This window comes from Belonocnema kinseyi, chromosome 5 (assembly GCF_010883055.1).
Source record: "Belonocnema kinseyi isolate 2016_QV_RU_SX_M_011 chromosome 5, B_treatae_v1, whole genome shotgun sequence".
Taxonomy (NCBI): Eukaryota; Metazoa; Arthropoda; class Insecta; order Hymenoptera; family Cynipidae; genus Belonocnema; species Belonocnema kinseyi.
Window position 1 is genome coordinate 80,847,818 of NC_046661.1, and position 18,838 is coordinate 80,866,655.

General features: G+C 21.0%; 1 protein-coding gene across 3 annotated transcripts in view; it reads right to left on the reverse strand.

Annotated features, from left to right (window-relative positions):
* The window catches only part of LOC117172333 (E3 ubiquitin-protein ligase RNF123-like), a 66,776-nt gene that overhangs the window by 28,648 nt on the left and 19,290 nt on the right, over positions 1-18,838 (reverse strand). For all 3 annotated transcript variants that reach the window (XM_033360134.1, XM_033360136.1, XM_033360135.1), the window contains exons 5-7: positions 16,154-16,638; positions 6,962-7,098; positions 6,769-6,887 (exon numbers count right to left, since the gene is read on the reverse strand). In XM_033360134.1, the coding sequence (XP_033216025.1) occupies positions 6,769-6,887; positions 6,962-7,098; positions 16,154-16,638 (741 nt within the window). The remainder of the gene's footprint in view (positions 1-6,768; positions 6,888-6,961; positions 7,099-16,153; positions 16,639-18,838) is intronic.

An 18,838-nucleotide genomic window follows, 5' to 3' on the forward strand; every position in this document is an offset into this window, starting at 1 on the left:
GTACACATTCTTTTGGACATTCCAGGGCCTTTGGCGTGAGAAATTTGGAATGTGGAAATATGAAATCTTTAAATCTGTTCAGTATTGTAGAAATCTGAACAACAATTTTTAATGATGAAAAAACTTCATTGAATTCAGTATATTTAAAACGGGCTTAGAAAAATTCAAGGGAATTCAAAAGAATTGGTTGAAGTCCCAAAGAATTTAAGGTGATACTAAAAGATTTTAGGTTTGATTAAACAAAAACTTTTTAAAATTATTTTAAATAAACATTGAATTGAATAGAATTGAGTGAATTTAGAAGAATTCGAGTAAAGGAAAAAGTAAATAATGACTACAAATTTATTCAAGTTCAATTCAAAAGAATTCAAATGAATAGAAACCATTTTTTAAATCGAAAAAATGCATTGATTACAATAAAATCTGAGTGGATTTAGATGATTTAAAAGAAAATTAAAATAATTCGATGAAGTTCATAGAAAATCAAACTGTAATTGAAAAAAAAAAATTTTTAAAGAAGAATTCGAAAGAATGTAATAGAATTCAGGATAAAGTAAAAAGAATTTTGAACGAATTTAAAATGAATTGCAAAAAAAATATTTGAAAATCTCTTCAAATTTTTCAAACCCAACAAAATATCTCACTACTTGTGAATAAATTCTTTGAAATCCATTTAAATACTATAATACACTGTAAAGTTCCATGAAATTTGATATTTCCAGAAATCCTGCAAAACTTCATAAAATAACTAGAGCTCTTAAAATCTCTTTAAAAAATTAAAATCCTTGGAAATCTTATAAAAACCCTTGCAATCTTTTTAAATATCTTAAAACATTTTAGGTCCTGAAGTTCTGAATTTTATTTTATCCTTAGGCATTTCAAAGAATTCTTTTGAATTCCCTTGAATTTTTCTAAGCCTGATTCAAACTTATTGAATTAAATCAAATTTTTTCATAATTTAAAATTGTTTTCAATTCGGTTGAATTTTTTTTAATTCACCTTGAATGTTTGTAAGTTGTATCGCATTTTTCTCCTTTCGTTTAAATTCTTTTAAATTGATTCCAATTTTAAGGAAATTATAGGAATTTTTCCTTATTTCTTTCCTAATTTTTTTAAAGAATTTATCCACGAGAAGTGAGGTATTTCGTAGAGTTTCAAAGATTTCAAATCATTTTTTGGAATTTGCCCTGTATTCTCATTAATTTATCCTGAATTTTGTTGAATTCTATGGAATTCTTTTGAATTTTTTTAATTCACATGAATTCTTTTAAATTTACTCAATTCTACTTAATTCAATGGGTTTTTCTTTTATTTTGAAAAGTTTTTATTTAATTGATCTTTAGGATCAATTGATGAAATAATCAAATAATTTAAACTATTTTAAGGTATTTTTTTCAATTTCCACGGAATTTTTAAGAGCTTTAAAAAATGGCAAGGGATTGCAAAAAATTTTAAAGGATTTAAAATATTTTAGGTTATTTTAAAAGATTAAAAACAAAATATCAATTGATTTGAGTAATTTAATGGGATTTATAAGGATTTGAAATATTTTAGGGTATTTTAAAAGATTCCCAGGCATTTTCAAAACCTTCAAACAACTGCAAAGGATTTTCAAGGATTTTTATCATTTTAAGGGAGTTAAAAAAAATTGCATGCTGTTTTAAAGAATTTCCAAGATCGAATGATTTTACAAGACCTAAAATGTTTTAAGATATTTAAAAAGATTTTAAGGATTTTTATAAGATTTTCAAGGATTTAAATTTTTTAAAGAGATTTTAAAAGCTCTAGTTATTTTATGAAATTTTGCAGGATTTCTGGAAATATAAAATTTCATGGGATTTCACGGAATGTTATAATATTTAAATGGATTTCAAAGAATTTATTCACAAGTAGTGGGATATTTTGTTGGGTTTGAAAAATTTGAAGAGATTTTCAAATATTTTTTTGCAATTCATTTGACATTCGCCCCGAATTTATTCTGAATTCTTTTAAATTCTTTTGAATTCTTCTAAACTTACTACATTCTACTTTATTCAATAGTTTAAAAAAAAGTTTTTGTTTAATTCATCTAGAAGCCTTTTAAACTCAACTAAAATTCTTAGGCATTTCATCAAATTCTTTAAAATTCTCTTTAATTTTTCGGAACTCTTTTCAAACAAACTAAATTTAATACATTTTTTTATATTCTTGAATTGCTTTGATTTCACTTGTTTGTTTTTTAAACACAGTTTGATTTTCTATGAATTTCATCGAATTCTTTTCATTTCTTTTTAATTCATCTAAATCAATTCAAATTTTATTGTAATAAATTAAATTTTTCGACTTAAAAAAGTTGTTTCTAATTCATTCAAATTCTTTTAAATTCACTCAATTCTATTTAATTCAATTTTTGTTTTAAAAAATTTTTTAAAGTTTTTATTTAATTGAACTAAAATTCTCTTAATCTCACCTGGAATTCTTAGGAATTTCAAACAATTCTTTTGAATTCCCTTGAATTTTTCTTAGCTCATTTCAAACATACTGAATTCAATGAAGTTTTTCCGTAATTTAAAATTGGTTTTAATTTAGTTGAATTTTTGTTTAATTCATCTCGAATTTTTATAGGTTTTATCACATTTTTCTCATTTCGCTTACATTTTCTTGAATTGATTCCAATTTTACGGAAATTATTGGAATTTTTATTTGTTTCTACACTTTTTCCAATTCATTTGCATTCTTCTAAATTTAACTTTAATTGCTTTGAAGTCTGATGAATTTAACATGAATTTTTTACCCTTTGAGCGCCAAAAATGAAACCTATGACCGTGAAAAAAGTTCCCTTTGTTGGCGGGGGCCCCTTTGTCCTAATCAGGACAAAGGGGACAATTCAAATGCTTGATTTTGCTGAAAACTTAACTGTTGAAATTTGTAGAAAATTCCTATGTTGTTAATTAAACTGGAATTTTGTAGCAAATTTGTCTCTGGAAAATTTAAATATGGAATTTCAACAGAATATATGAATTTTTACACAATTACCATAAAGAATGTTATACTTGAAAAGACAACTTTTCAACCAAAAATGTATTAGTTGAATTTTGAGATCAAGAAATTTTTTTTCATTAAAATAATTACTTTTTTAAACAAGGAGATACATATTACTCTAATATTATAAAGTTTCAACCAAACAAGAGTAATTTTCAGTTAAAATAATTAAATTAAAAAAAAAAAAAATTTTCAACGAAAGATACGTAATTTGAAGTAAAATGATAAATCTGAAAAAAAAGGATTTTTTAACAAAGTAGCTCAACTATTAAGTTGTAATATCAATTAATTATCAGCTGCCAATTCTTTAAAAGTATACTATTTTAAGTATTCTTTTAAAATTGTTTAATTTCACATCACAGTTTACAATTAATTATTCAAATTAGCATTGGTTGTAATGATATTTTCAACTATAAAATGTTATTCTAAATAACACAATTTTTTATTTATGATCTCCAATTTTTAGAATAATATAATTATTAAATAATTTATAATTAATAATATGAATAATTATACCTAATTATTTTTATTCATCTTCTTCGAACTTAAATTTATTATTATTATGTTTCCAAAGATTATAATAGATTTGAATTTATGATAGATTAAAACTTGATTCTAGAGAATATTATATATTATATTTTCTTTTAATTTTTCCGTGCAGAGAATTAAATTTTGCAACTGTTTGAAAATTTAATATAAAAAATAATATATGGAATTCTCTAGGATCAAGTTTCATTCTATTAAAAATTCAAATCTATTACAATGTTTTAATTTTAAACCTAAGTAGAGTCTTTACGCTTTTTAGTTTCTCGCATGAGTTAATATTGATATTTATTATTTAGTCAAATATAAGCAATTATTAATTATTTAATTAACTATAAATATAATATCAAATGTAAAATCTTAGGTGAAAATATTTTTCAAATTAATATTAGTAATTTATCGTATCGATATTCGAGAAAAGTTCCACGAATAGTATTAATATCAATGATTATTAAACTTTTAATAAAAAATAAGAATTGTAACTAGTAATTTAGATTCTCTTTCAGCTGAATAAAAACAATCAGAATTTAATTCTGCTCCTGATAGAGAATATATCGAATTTAAAGATAATCCTCTAATTATTATTATATAAACTCCTAATCTTTAAAATCATAAAAATAATAAATTCAAATTTTAAAAGTATAGATTAAAATATTTAGGTATAATGATTCATATTATAAATTATAAATTATTTAATAATTATATTATTTTAAAAACTGTAGATAACAAATAAAAAATGGTGTTTATTATAATAACCTTTTATATTTAAAAAAATCATTAAAACCAATTTTTAGTTAAATAATTAATCATGCATTTGTTTAACTAAAAATAATTATTGTTTGGTTGAAACTTTATCATTTGAGTGTGATAATTATCTCGTTGGTTAAAAAATGAGTTACTTTGATGAAAACTAATTTTTTAATATGAAAATTCAACTATTCTTCTAGGTAATTGAATAAAATTTCATATATTCTGTTAAAATTCCGAATTAAAATTTTCCAGAGACAAATTCAAAAAAATGTAAACGAAAGGAAAAGAATTTAAAAAATTCGAGATGAATTAAAAAAAAATTCTACTGAATTAAAAACAATTTTAAATGATGAAAAAATTTCATTGAATTCAGTATGTTTAAAACGAGCTTAGAAAAATTCAAGGGAATTCAAAAGAATTGTTTGAAGTGCCTAAGAATTCAAGGTGAAATTAAAAGAATTTTGGTTCAATTGAATAAAAACTTTTAAAAATTATTTTAAATAAACATTGAATTGAATAGAATTGAGTGAATTTAGAAGAATTCGAGTACAGGAAAAAGTAAATAATGACTACAAATTTATTCAGGTTAAATTCAAAAGAATTCAAATGAATTAGAAACCATTTTTTAAATCGAAAAAATGCATTGATTACAATAAAATTTGAGTGGATTTAGATGAATTAAAAAAAATTAAAATAATTCGATGAAGTTCATAGAAAATGAAACTGTATTTAAAAAACAAACAAGTGAATTCAAAGCAGTTCAAGAATATGAAAAATTGTATTAAATTAAGTAAGATTGAAAAGTTTTTAGAAAAATTAAAGAGAATTTAAAAAAAGGAGAATTCGAAAGGATGTAAAAGAATTCAGGATAAACTAAGAAAAATTTTGAACGAATTTAAAATGAATTGCAAAAAAATATTTGAAAATCTCTTCAAATTTTTCAAACCCAACAAAATATCTCACTACTTGTGAATAAATTCTTTGATATCCATTTAAATATTATAATATTCTGTGAAGTTCCATCAAATTTGATATTTCCAGAAATCCTGCAAAGCTTCATAAAATAACTAGAGCTTTTAAAATCTCTTTAAAAATTAAAATCCTTGGAAATCTTATAAAAACCCTTACAATCTCGTGAATAAATTCTTAAAAATCCAATTCAAAATGACTCAGAAGTTTTAAAAATACCATAAAATCTTAAAAATCACTTGAAATTATTGAAATCTATTAAAAATTTGTAAACATTTTTCACGGTCCTCAAATTAGAAGTTAAATTATTTTTCTTTTAAATACTTTTAAAATCCTTAAAAAGCTTTAAAATTTTATTTCAAAATCTTGAAAAATGTACACGTTTTTTTACTTGGTTTAAAACTATAAAGTATTTTTGAAATTCTTTCTAAATGTCTAAAAAATATTTGAATAAAATTTGAGATTTAATACAAGCCTTTAATCATTAATATAAATTCAAAGTTATTCTTCAGTTTTGAATACTTCAGTTTTTTACTCAAAACTCCATTTTTTCTAAATTAGTAATTCTTCGATTGTTCTTTATTCATCAAAATTTATTTTTGTTTAGAAATATTTTTAATACTCTCTCAAATAATAATTTTAAAAAAAATCATTCACATTTTCTCAGAAATCATTAGAATTTGTTTATTATTTTTAAACTGTTGAAATTCCTTGAAAAGTTTGACAATTTTATTTTGAAATCTTCAAAAATCTATATTTCGTTAAAAATTTGGCAAAATCTATATTATGCATGAAATTTTTTAAAATCTATGTTTTTTTTATAGTTTTTGTATGTCTTCAAGTTTTAAATTAAGTTTTAATCCTTTTTAAACTTCTAAATATCTCTTAAACGTACTCGAATTTTTTCGGAATAATAATTTTTCAACTGTTATTTATAATCCAAAATTAAAAAATTTCACTTAAAAATAAAAAATTTCAAAAACAGAACAATTGAAACAATAATGTTCAAAGTTTAAATTTAGCTTTCTGATATTTTAACCATTCAAGGCTTTCTGTTAAATTTTTAATTGTTAAAGTTTAAAAAAATGTAATTCTTTAATGAAAAATTTGCCTATAAAAATCAAGATCTAAAATGAAAAAAATTGGATTAAAAGATATCAATTGAACTTAAAATTTAAAAAAAGTTGAAACTAAGTGTCTCAATAATTGTTTGGTAAGACTACATACAACCTACTTGAAATTTGTAAATAATTTGTCCAAAAAATAGAAGATAAAAAATTTGTTGTCTTTGAATTAGTAATTTTCAAAAATCGAAAACAAAAAATTCATTTTCAGATCTAAAATGACCTATAGAAACTAAAAAAAAAAAAAAAAAAACATTCAAACTGAAAAAAATATTTGAGAATTTTTTCACAAAAAGGAAGAAATGTATGGAGCAGCGTATGGAAAATAAAAAAATTATAAACAAAATATAAAATTGTCTACCTGCAAGGAATGCAAGGATTCGATCCGACTTCGGAGTCCCAAAGGATTCTAAAAGCCACAAGAAGTCGATGAAAGCAGCAAAGAGTGATCGGCAACGGTGTTTTCATAACTGGAATCGTCTGGAAAAATCCCTAGAGAGTAATAACATTCCATTACGAAAATATTTCAATGAAAAAGATCCTGAAATACATACTCGACTTGAAATTAAATTTTCATGGACAAAGCTTCGAAATTTTTTCAAAAAAATAGTCCGTGAAGTCGGAAGCTTATCTGTCCCGTCACTGTTGTCCAAAAGAGTGACCAATAATTCCACTTGTAGAGCTTCTACCTCTAAATAAATGATATAGAAAATGTTTATTATTAGTCTTTTTGGATTTTTTTATTCAATTTTTCTCAGACTTCACTGCTCAAAATTCTCTAAAAAGGGGAAAATAGGGCGATTTTTTTTATGAATATAGGAGAATAATATTGAATTTTCAACAAGAAGTTAATTATCAACAAAGAAAGATAAATTTTCAACAACGAAAAAATGATTTTCAACCAAGGAGTTGCATATACAATCCAGGAGTTGAACTTTCTATCAAAATAGATGAGTTTCCTAGAAAAAAATTAATTTTAAACCAAGAAGATTTGATTTTCTATAAAAAAAAACAACATTTATTTTCGACAAAGTAACATTTCAAAACAAGAAGTTTTTAATTTAATATAATAAACTTTGGATGCATAAAAAAGACGATTTTTCAACAAAGCAGTTGAATCTTGAACCAAATGGTATAATTTTTAACAAAGTAGTTAAACTTATAACCAAGTTTCCACAAAATTTTTATAAAAAAAGATCAATTTTGAATGACAAATGGAAAAATTAAATTCTTCAACTAAACAAAAAAGCTTTTTTAACAAAGCAATTCAGTTTTTAACTAATTAGTTTATTTTTCAACCTAAAAGATGAATTTTCAACAAAATACATGAGTTTCGAACAACATAGTGCAATTTTTAACTAGAATAGAAACATCTTTCATTAAAAAATGATATAGTTAACTTTTATTTAAATAAAAAAATTATTTTTAAACCAAAAATGATGAATTTTCAATGAAAACAAATTATTTTTCATCCAAATTTTCAACTAAAAAAAAACGAATTGTCAATCGAGATGGATTCTGAACCATAACGAGAAACATGATAGAATTAAATTTCAACCAAAATAGTTTAACTTTCAACCCAAGAATGTGAATTTTCTACGAAAAAGTTAATTTAAAAAAATCAACAAAACAATTAATTTTTCAGTCAATGAGATGAATCTTCAAACAAACAAAAAAATTGTCAGTTTAAAAATTCAATTTTTTAGTGAAAACTTATTTCGTGTTTAAAAATTAATAATTTGATCGTGAAAAGTCATATTAAATCTTTTTTAGCAGAAAATTCAACTATTTACGCAAACATGTATCTCTTTTTATTTAGAAATTTATCTGTTTTATTATAAATATATTTTTTTTATAAAAATACAATTTTTTGAATAACAAAGATTCTTCTTTACTTGAGTATTTAACTATTTTGTTTCAAAGATTTGGCTGAATCGCTTTGTTAAGAAATCTTTTTTTTTTTAAGATTTATATATTTAGTTTAATATTTGTCTATTTTGTTGAAAGCTTAACTGTTATTTGAAAAAATAATCTTTTTTTAATTAAAAATTTAACTACTTGGGTTAAAGTTAAACTAAATTGTTAAAAATTGACTTTTTAATTAAAGGATTCTCTCTTTAGTTGAAAATATAACTGTTTAGTCAAAAATCCTTTTTTTTTTATTAAAAATTAATTTTCTAACTGAAAATATAACTTTTCCAATTTTTAAATATTTATCTTATTTATCTGAAAATTCTTGTTTCTGGGCAAAAAAGAATTATTTTTTTGGTTTATAATTTCATGTTTGTTGCGTAAAAATGTATCAGTTTCGAGGAAACTTAACTTTTTGCGGAAAAGCCATATTTTTGGTTTGAAAATTGAATTTTTGTAGAGAAAATTCGTCTTTTTTGGCTTGAAGGTTCAATAATCCAGACAAAATTTTATTTCTTACTTGAGTTGAAAATCTTTATATGTTGGAGTATTTCGTCAAAATATATGTTATATGTTAAATGTTAAAGCTTTGTAAAGTGTTTTTGAAATTTTTTTGAAATTTTTGTAAAATCTTTTTCAGATTTAAAAAAAAATTTTGTTAAATCTTTAAATATATTTATAAATTTTTGTAAATATTTTTTAATTATTTGAATTTGTTTAAAAACTAAAATCTTTTGAAATTTTTGAAAATCTTTGAGCAATCTTTAAAATTAGTTAAAACTTTTTTAAAATCATTTCAAAATAATCTTAAATGTTTTTAAATTATTTAAAATTTTTTGAAATTTTTGTTAAATCTTTGCAAATATTTATAAATTGTAAATATTTTAAAATTATTTGAATTTTTTGAATCTTAAAATCTTTTGCTATTTTTTAAAAATCTTTGAACAATCTTTAAAATTATTTTAAAAAATTGTAAAATCTTTTAAAAATGTTAATAAATTTTTTTTAATCTTCGAAACTTTTAAAAATCTATACAAACTTTTTAAATCTTTGAAATAACTTAAAATTGTTTTAAAATCTTCTTAAAAGAAATTTCAAATATTTTTAAATTATTCAAAGTCTTGAAATTTTTGTGAAAACTTTTAAAGCTTTTGTGAAATGTTTGTGAAGTTTTTTTAGATTTTTTGACAATTTTGTTGAATTTTTAGAAATATTTATAAATTGTCGTAAATATTTTTACATTAAATGAATTTTGTTTAAAACCTAAAATCTTTTGAAATTTTTGGAAATCTTTGAGCTATCTTAAAAATTAGTTAAAATTTTGGTAAAACCATTTTAAAATTATTTAAAATATTTTTTAATTATTTGAAATGTTTGTGAAAGCTGTTATAGTTGTGAAACTTTGTAAAAATTGTGTAAAATCTTTTTTAGATTTTTTGACATTTTTGTTACATCTTTAGAAATATTGATAAATTATCGTAAATACTTTTAAATTATTTGATTTTTTTTCAACTTAAAATCTTTAAACAATTTTAGAAATCTTTGAGCAACCTTTAAAATTAGTTAAAACTTTTGTAAAATCATTTTAAAAAGTTTTTCAATTATTTGAAACGTTGTGAAATTGTTGTAAAATCTTTTATACATTTTTTGAAATGTTTGTTAAATTTTTGGAAATATTTATAAATTGTCGTAAATATTTTTTAAAATTATTTAAATTTTTTAACTTGAAATCTTTTGAATTTTTTTGAAATCTTTAAAATTATTTTTTAAAATAGTAAAATCTTTTAAGAATGTTATTAAATATATTTTTTTAAATCTTCGAAATTTTAAAAATCTGTGCAAACTTTTAAAATTTTTGAAATAACTTGACACTGTTGTAAAATCTTCTTAAAAGGTTTTTCAAATATTTTTAAATTATTCAAAGTCTTGAAATTTTTGTGAAAACTTTTAAAGCTTTTGTGAAATGTTTGTGAAATTTTTTATATTTTTTGAAAATTTTGTTGAATTTTTAGAAATGTTTATAAATTGTCGTAAATATTTTTTTATTTTTTGAAATCTTTAAGCAATCTTTAAAATTAGTTAAAACTTTTGTAAAATCATTTTAAAATGATTTAAAATGTTTTTGAATTATTTAAATTTTTTAAAAATTTTTGTGAAAACTTAACGTTTTGTGAAAATTTGTGCAATTTTTGTGAAATTTTTGTAAAATCTTTTTTAGATTTTTTGACATTTTTGTTAAATCTTTTGAAATATTTAAAAGTTGTCGTGAATATTTTTAAATTACTTTAATTTTTTTTACTTAAAATCTTTTGAAATTTTTCGAAATCTTTTAGCAATCTTTTAAATTAGTTAAAACTTTTCTAAAATCATTTTAAAACGTTTTTAAATATTTTTTAATTATTTGAATTTTTTGTGAAAACTTTTAAAGGTTTGTGAAACTTTGTGAAATATTTGTGAAATTTTTTAGATTTTTTGAAAATTTTGTTAAATCTTTATAAATATTTATAAACTGTCGTAAGTATTTTGAAATTATTTGAATTTTTTTTATCTTAAAATATATTGAAATTTTTTTGAAATCTTTGAGTAATCTTTAAAATTATTAAAAAATTTTTTTTAATCTTTTATAAATGTTTTAAAATGATTTTACAAAAGTTTTAACTAATTTTAAAGATTGCTCAAAGATTTCAAAAAATTTCAAAACATTTTAAGTTAAAAAATTCAAATAATTAAAAAATATTTACGACAATTTATCAATATTTCTAAAGATTGAACAAAATTCTAAAAAAAAATCTAAAAAAGATTTTACAAAAATTTCACAAAATTTCACAAAAATTTCAAATTATTTAAAAATATTTTAAAAGATGTTAATTAAAAAAAATCAAATGGTTTGAAAATATTTACGACAATTTATCAATATTTCCAAAAATTTAACAAAATTCTAAAAAAAAATTTAAAAACATTTTTTTTTTAATTTCAAAAACCTTTCGCAAGCTTTAAATTTCACAAAATTCCAAGACTGAATAATTTCAAAATATTTAAAAACCTTTTGAAAAGATTTTACAAATTTTTAAAATAATTATTAAGATTTTAAAAAAATTACACAAATATTTCAAAGATTTTTTAACATATTTCGAAGATTTAACAAGTTTTCAACAATTTTTAATTATTTAAAAATGTCTATAAACACGTTTTAAGAAGTTTTTAAACAAGTTTTAAATAATTTCAAAGATTTTGAAAGATGGCACAAAGATTTTAAAAAATTTTGAACATTTCAAAAGGTTTCAAACGATTTAAAGTTTTTAAAAAATTCAAGTAATTTCAAAATTTTTACGACAATTTATAAATATTTCTAAAGATTTAAAAAAATATTTTACAAAAATTTCAAGACTTTGAATAATTTAAAAATATTTAAAAACCTTTTAAAAAGATTTAACAAAATTTTTAAATTATTTTAAAGATTTAAAAAGATTGCACAAATGCTTCAAAGATTTTTCAAAATATTCCTAAGAGTTTAAAAGTTTTGAAAAATTTCAAATTACTTAAAAATATCTGAACACCTTTTAAAAAGATTTTACAGAAGCGTAAAATAATTTCAAATATTTCGAAAGATGGCTTAAAGATTTTTTTAAATTTTCGAAGATTTCAAAAGGTTTCAATCGATTTCAAAATTTTCGAAAATGTACAAAAATATTATATTATTAATAAAATATTTTAATGATTTCAAATGAATAAAAATGATTTCACAAATATTTGAAAGATTTCAAAAAGGATACAGTACACCAGACTTTAAATAGTTTAAAATATTTAAAAGATTTTTTATTTTTTTAGAAGGTTTCAAAGATTTTACAAAGATTTCAAGGATTTCAAAGATTTCAAACATTTTATAATACTTTTAAAACTTTTAGAAGATTTCAAGAATTTTAAAGATTTTAATAAGTGCGTATAGTAAACTTCAAAATAAGTACAGTGCACCAGATTTCAAATCATTGCATAGATTTTAGGTAATTTAAATTTTAAATCTAGATAAAATTTGATTTCTTATTTGAGTTTAAATTATTATTTGTTGAAGTATTTGATCAAAAATTCATATTTTATAGTAGAAAAGAAATTTTTTGTTTAGAATAAATTAACTATCAATCTTTAAACACGAAAATTCGAGTCTTGTAACATTTTTAATACAAAACCTTTTATAAATGGAATACAAAAATTTGAAATTTCAAAGACAAAAAAACATTAATTTATTATTATCTCCGCCATTAAAATTTTTGTTTGCAATCCATTGAATTGAGCAAAATTTTTGAACAATTCAAGTGAATTCAAACAATTTAAGAGAATTCCAATGAATTTAAAAGAATTCAGGATAAATTAATAGGAATTCAATATGAATTCCGAATAAATTCAAATGAATTACAAAAACTATTTGAACATCTCTTAGAATCTTTAAAACTCTACGAAACCACTCACTTATTGACAATGAAAGGAAATGCTATAAAATTAATTAAATTAATGGAAAATTTCTTGAAATCTTTTTAAATAACCTAATATATTCCAAATTATTTAAAATTGCTTTAAAATTGTGTAAAACTTTGAGCAATTCTTCGGAAATATGAAAAATACCCTAAAAACTTTAAAATCTTTTGAAATTCCATGAAACATTTCAAAGCTCTTGAAATCTTTTAAAACACCCTAAAACATTTTTAATCCTTCGCAATATTTCAACTCCTTTAAAATTTCTTGAAATATTTTAAAGCTCTGAAAATTCCTTTAAATTTTAACAAATATTTTAAAATCTCTAAAATCTTTTAACAGGGTGGCCGTCTTAATTGACGAAATAAATTCCCGTTCATTTCCCGGTTCGCAAACATTTTTCACGGTCAATGAAATTTAAAAAATTGTTAAATTTTGTTCAATAAGCTATTAAATTTTGAACTTTTAAAATTGAAATTTAAAAGTTTTGAATAAAAAATTTTTTATTCAAATATGCTCAATAAAATTCAATTTTTCTTTTTAAATGGTTTAAACATCCTTGGAAAGCTTCAAATTTTTATTTCAAAATCTTGAGAAATCTAAAAGTTATTTTAAAATTGTTTTAAAATTAAAATTATTTTGGAAATGTTTTTACAACTTCTAAATATCTGTCAAAATGAATAGAATTTTTTCTACAATTTCTAGAAAATCCTGCAAATTTTAGAAAATTTCTTTACAATTTGGATGTATAAATAACAATTGCAAATTTATTATTTATAGGCGAAATTTGAGTAATTTTAAGAGATATGTACAAGTTTTGAAAAGATTCAAACTTATTGTAAAACTTGAAATAATTGCCTAATATAAAAAAAATGTTTTTTTTTCAGATTTTAAACAAAAAAATGAGATTCTTTTCAAGAATTGTAAAAGGCTTCAAAAGAATAAAAACAATTTCTTAAGATTCCTAGTAAAATTAAGAATAATTTTTCATTTTGAAAAATTATTTTCAGAGAATATTTAAAAAGTTTTTCAAAGATTTAAACAGAATTTTCAAAAAGATTCGAAATTTTAACGATAAAATTTCGAATAGCCTTTAAACTTTGAACTTTACCATTGTAATTGTTGTATTTAAACAATGCTTAATTTGTAAGTGAAATTTTTTTATTTTGATGTATAATTTACAAATGAACATTTGTAGAAAAAATTTGAGTAATTTTAAGAGATATTTAGGAGTTTTAAGAACATTAAAAATTATCCTGCAAACTTTAGAATTTTTTCTTAAAATCTTTTAGAATCTTTTTTGAAAATTTTATTTAAATCTTTGAAACAATTTTTAAATATTCTCTTGAAATAATTTTTTCAAAATGAAAAGTGATTTTTAATTTTCCTAGGAATCTTAAGAAAATGTTTTTATTCTTTTGAAGCCTTTTACAATTCATGAAAAGAATCTAATTTTTTTGTTTAAAATATGCGAAAATCTACATTTTGTTTTATATTAGGCTATCATTTCAAGTTTTACATCAAGTTTGAATCTTTCCAAAACTTCTACATCTCTTAAAATTACTCAAATTTTGCCCACAAATAATAAATATTCCATTGTTATTTATACATCCAAATTGTAAAACAATTTTCTAAAATTTGCAGGATTTTCTGAAAATTGTAGAAGAAAATTTAATTCGTTTTGACAGATATTTAGAAGTGCTGAAAAATTTCCAAAATAAATTTAAATTTAATCAAATTTAAAATAACTTCTAGATTTCTCAAGATTTTCAAATAAAATGGTAAAGTTTTCCAAGGATATTTAAACTATTTAAAAAGAAAATAGGAATTGAATTTCTAATTTAAGAAGTGTTCAGTTAAAATTTTTTCAATTTTTCAATATTTATTCAATTTTTTTTTAATTTTATTTTATTTTATTTATTTCAATATTTTTCAATAGCTTAAAATTCCTTAAAATTATATAATTTTGATATTTTTAAGGTTCATTGATTGATTTTTCAATTTAGAGGATTGAAAATGATAACGTGGATTTCTATTTTTTTATATTGAAAAATGTTAGTAACTTTTTTGAATTAGAAACTTTTAAATTTCTATTCTAAAAGTTCAAAATCAAACAGTTCCACTTTGAAGGGAAAACCGGGGAAAACCCAGGAAATGACTGGGAATTTTATGGGACCGGGGAAAACCAGGAAATGACAGTTGATTTATTTTTTTACCAGGAATTTTACAAAATTTTTAGAATACAAATTTTGTCCAACTTTGATTTTAACCGTTTTTAAATAATTTCGTAAATTGTGATTTTTATAAATTATTATATCACTTAGTTTAGAATGCTTAATTAGAAAATCTTTCACTTAAAAAATTTTCCATTTTAGATTTTTAATTTTTAAGCATATATTTTAATTTAAAGAATTTTAAAATGCAGTTTTAAAGGTTAACAAAAATTAAAAATTAGAAGTTTTTAAAATCGAAGATTTTTAAATAAAAAACAGGGTGGCCGTCAGATCGAGAAACCGGGAATTTTTTTAATTTTTCAGAAGAAAAATCTGCCACAGTTCGATTTTAAAAGTTTTTTAAATAATTAAAGTGCAGTTTTGAGGATTTAAGAAATTAAAAATTAAATGCATTTAAATTGGAAAATTTTTGATAAAAAACAGTTTTATTTTATCAACTGTAAATATAATAATAATTTAACTATTTTCAACTTAAAAATAAATCCATAATAATATAGTCATAATTAAAGGTTATTATTAAATTTAAAATACTGCGAGTCAAAATGATTTAATTTGAAATTTCTTAATGTAGAAAAAAGAATAAATTATAACGTTCAAAGTTTAAAGGCTCTTCGAAATTTTAACGATTTCAGGTTTTCTATGTCAAACAATTCAATTAAAGATTCTTTACTTTTAAACATTTAGTTGCAATTTACTTACCTTAAATAAAAATGCAAATATTGTTAAATATTTAATAATTAATCTTTTTCTTAATTAAAATTTTCAAATTGAATGGGTTAAAAATTGAATATTTTAGACTGAAACAATACTTTGAATTTAATAAAATCCTTTAATTATGAATATATTATGAAGTTATTTTTAAGTTTAAAATAGTTAATAAACCTTCAGTCACACATTCACATTTATTTAATAACTAAGACTTGCAGATTGAAACCGTTTAAGTTTTAACATTAGAATCTGAAAAATCTTAAATTTTGAACTGGTTTAAAATCGGTTTTGTTCACTTTTTATTGCTAAAAAGAATCAATAAATAAATGAATTTGAAATTTTTATCTGAAATACTGTTTTATTCGATTTAAAAAAGATTCCATGTTGAAAATGGGAGTAGGATAAAAAGTATAAATTTGATCTTACCCGAAACGGACGACTCGATCAATTCGCAAGCTCTGAGATACCGTTCCTTGTTAATTTCAACGATCGGATCAACCGGATCAGTTTCCCACCAAGTCTCGCTGACCACCTCCGCCAATCCGATTTCATCAAGCGGCTTGACATGCACAAAATTGGCAAATCTCACTCTATCAAAAAGGACACTCTGCAGCAGATGTCTTCTCGTTCTCGCGTGTCGACAAAAGCAGGTCAAGAGTGCCAGACTTTTGCACTGGTCAGGATATTCCAGGAGGAGCGAAACGTGTCTAAATTCCGACAACAAATAAACGACAGTATTTTCTAAACACGCCTGTATCTCTTGATTTTCTAAAAAAGTCCAGAGAAGATCCAAGCAAATCACCAGCGAATCTCCGTTCTCCTTTTTTCTCAGCTTCAGTTTTGTCTCCTTCTGTATTCCACAGAGTTTCCTCACGAAAGGAACGAAAATCCCTACAGTCACGTAAGGTATCCTGAGAAAAAAATTTATCATTTGTCATTGCATTTCCATCACTTTTGGAAAGACAAATTTTTTATTGACAGAGTGTTCAGCGATACCTAGGAATGAAAAATTTCATTTTTTTATTGGTCAACAATTTCTAAAGAAAGAAGAATCATAAATAAACAAATTCTGAATTTTTTTTTATAAACATACGTCTTCTTTCGGAAATCTTTGTGAATTCGTTTAAATATTTTAAAGTATTTAAAATCTTTATGAAATCTTGAAATTTCTGTAAAATCTTTGTGTAGTTTAAAATCATTGAAATCTTTTCAAATATTTCTGGTAACATTTTGTTTAAATCATTTCAAATGTTCTGAAACTTTTAATATCTTTTTAAGTTTTAGAAATCTTTTAAAATACTTATAAATTCTTTGAAATACTTGCGAAATCTTACCTATCACTTTTGCTTTTATTTGAAATCACTGGAATATTTGAAACTTTTGTGAAAAATTTTGAAATTTTCTAAAAATATGTCAACTCGTGTAAAATCATTGAAATTCTTGAAATCTTTTGAAATCCTCACAGATTCTTCCACATATTTGTGAAATCTTTTATATTCGTTTGAAATCATTAAACTACTGGAAATATTTGTGAAATCTTTTGAAATCCTTGCAATCTTCTGAAAGTTTTTTAATTATTATAAAATCTTTGAAATATTTGAATTTGAGACCTTAATTATATTTTTATGAAATCTTTGAATTTGAAATCTTTATTAAATTTTTATGAAATCTTTGTAAAATATTTTGAAATCTTCGAAATCTGGTGTACTGTATCCTTTTTGAAATATTTCAAATATTAGTGAAATCTTTTTTATTGATTTGAAATCATTAAAATATTTTAAATATTTGTGAAATCTTTGAAATCCTTGAAATCATCGACTTTGAATTTTTTTTAAATTTTCGAACATTTTGAAATCGTTTGAAACCTTTTGAAATCTTCTAAATTTTTTACAATCTTTGTTCCATCTTTCGAAAACTTTGAAATTATTTTAAGCTTCTGTAAAACCTTTTTAAAAGGTGCTTAGATATTTTCAAAAAATTTGAAATTTTTGAAACCTTTGGAATTTTTGAAATATTTGTGAAATCTTTTTAAATCTTTAAAATTATTTTAAACATTTTTAAAAGCTTTTTAAGAGGGTTTTAAATATTTAAGAATTATTTGAAGTCTTGAAATTTTGTTAAATATTTAAAAATATTTATAAATTGTAAATATTTTAAAATTATTTGAATTTTTTTAAATCTTTGAGCAATCTTTAAAATCAGTTAAAACTTTTGTAAAATCATTTAAAAATTTTTTTAGATATTCTTAAATTATTTGAAATTTTGGTGAAAACTTTTTAAGTTTTGTGAAATTTTTGTATAATCTTTTTTCAATTTTTTTAAGCTTGTGTTAAATCTTTGGAAATATTTATAAATTGTGGTAAATGTTTTAAAATTATTTGAATTTTTAAAAAATTAAAATCTTTTGAAATCTTTGAGCAACCTTTAAAATTATTTTTAAATGTTTTAAAATATTTTTTAAATTATTTGAAATCTTTGAAATTTTTTTAAATCTATGTGCAAACTTTTAAAATCTTTGAAATTATTTAAAACTGTTGTAAAATCTTTTTAAATTTAAATCATTCGAAATCTTAAAATTTTTGTGAAACTTTGTGAAATTTTTGTAAACCTTTTTTAGATTTTTTTGAAATTTTTGTTTAATCTTTGAGCAATCTTTAAAGTTATTTTTAAAAAATGTAAAATCTTTAGAAAATTTTTAAAGAATATTTTTTAAATGATTTGAAACCTTTTGAAATCTTCGAAATTTTTTTTAATCTATGTGCAAACTTTTAAAATCTTTGAAATTATTTTAAACTGTTGTAAAATCTTTTTAAATTTAAATCAATTGAAATCTTTAAATTTTTGTAAAACTTTGTGAAATTTTTGTAAAGCTTTTTTAGGTTTTTTTGAAATTTTTGTTTAATCTTTGAGCAATCATTAAAGTTATTAAAAAAATGTAAAATCTTTAGAAAATTTTTTAAAAATATTTTTTAAATGATTTGAAACCTTTTGAAATCTTCGAAATTTTTTAAAATCTATGTGCAAACTTTTAAAATCTTGGATATTATTTAAAACTGTTGTAAAATCTTTTTAAATTTAAATCATTCAAAATCTTTAAATTTTTTGTGAAAA